The following is a 701-nucleotide window of genomic DNA, read 5'->3' as shown; positions in this document are numbered from 1 at the left end:
CATTCCCCAGACTGTTAAAAAATAAAAAATAGATTTTTTTCCTTTCTTTTTTATTGGATCTCTATGGTGCGATCGTAGCTTAGATCTATGCCATGGTTTCAGACAGAAAGGAAAAATAATCTTTATCTGAATACCTTCGATTAACCAGTTTTTCGGAAATTCTCTGAGCTGGGTGCTTTGTATGTTTGTGTTTCATTTTTTTCTGCTTCAGTGATTACATCTTGTTCCCACCCTTTTTATGATACTACTACAACACCCCCCCCCCCCCAACCAAGGGGGGAAAAAATTGAAGAGTAACCTAATCTGACATTTCCTTGTCCTGGACACAGGTTTCTCAGTGCTATCAAACAGTATCTCTGCCTATCATTGCTGAAGAATAGTGCGTTGTCTGTTATGACTGTTTTCCAGCTCCTGTGTTCTATCTTCATGAGCTTGTTATCAAAGTTCAGATCAGGATTAAAGGGAGAAATTGGGATTTTCTTTCCCATGCTTATCCTCAGAGTGCTTGAAAATGTGCTGCAGCCTAGTTTTATGCAGAAAATGACGGTTCTCAATTTGCTAGAGAGGATCTCTCAGGATTCACAGATCGTCATAGACATTTTTGTGAACTATGACTGTGATGTAGATGCTCCAAATATTTTTGAAAGGTAAAACACGTAGCTCCTTTCTTTCTATTTCACTTTTTTTTGGGGGGGGGGGGG

The 701-nt window shown here is 39.1% G+C and overlaps 1 protein-coding gene across 2 annotated transcripts in view; it reads left to right on the top strand.

Annotated features, from left to right (window-relative positions):
• The window catches only part of LOC122084064 (brefeldin A-inhibited guanine nucleotide-exchange protein 1-like), a 20,784-nt gene that overhangs the window by 7,963 nt on the left and 12,120 nt on the right, over window positions 1-701 (top strand). Inside the window, exon 2 of one of the 2 annotated variants that reach the window (XM_042652096.1) lies at window positions 330-647. In XM_042652096.1, coding sequence (XP_042508030.1) covers window positions 330-647 — 318 coding nt within the window. Of the gene's footprint in view, window positions 1-329; window positions 648-701 lie in introns of those variants that run through there. The other variant, XM_042652097.1, reaches the window with a different exon arrangement.

This window comes from Macadamia integrifolia, chromosome 7 (assembly GCF_013358625.1).
Source record: "Macadamia integrifolia cultivar HAES 741 chromosome 7, SCU_Mint_v3, whole genome shotgun sequence".
Taxonomy (NCBI): domain Eukaryota; kingdom Viridiplantae; phylum Streptophyta; class Magnoliopsida; order Proteales; family Proteaceae; genus Macadamia; species Macadamia integrifolia.
This window is presented reverse-complemented; position numbering and strand designations above follow the sequence as displayed.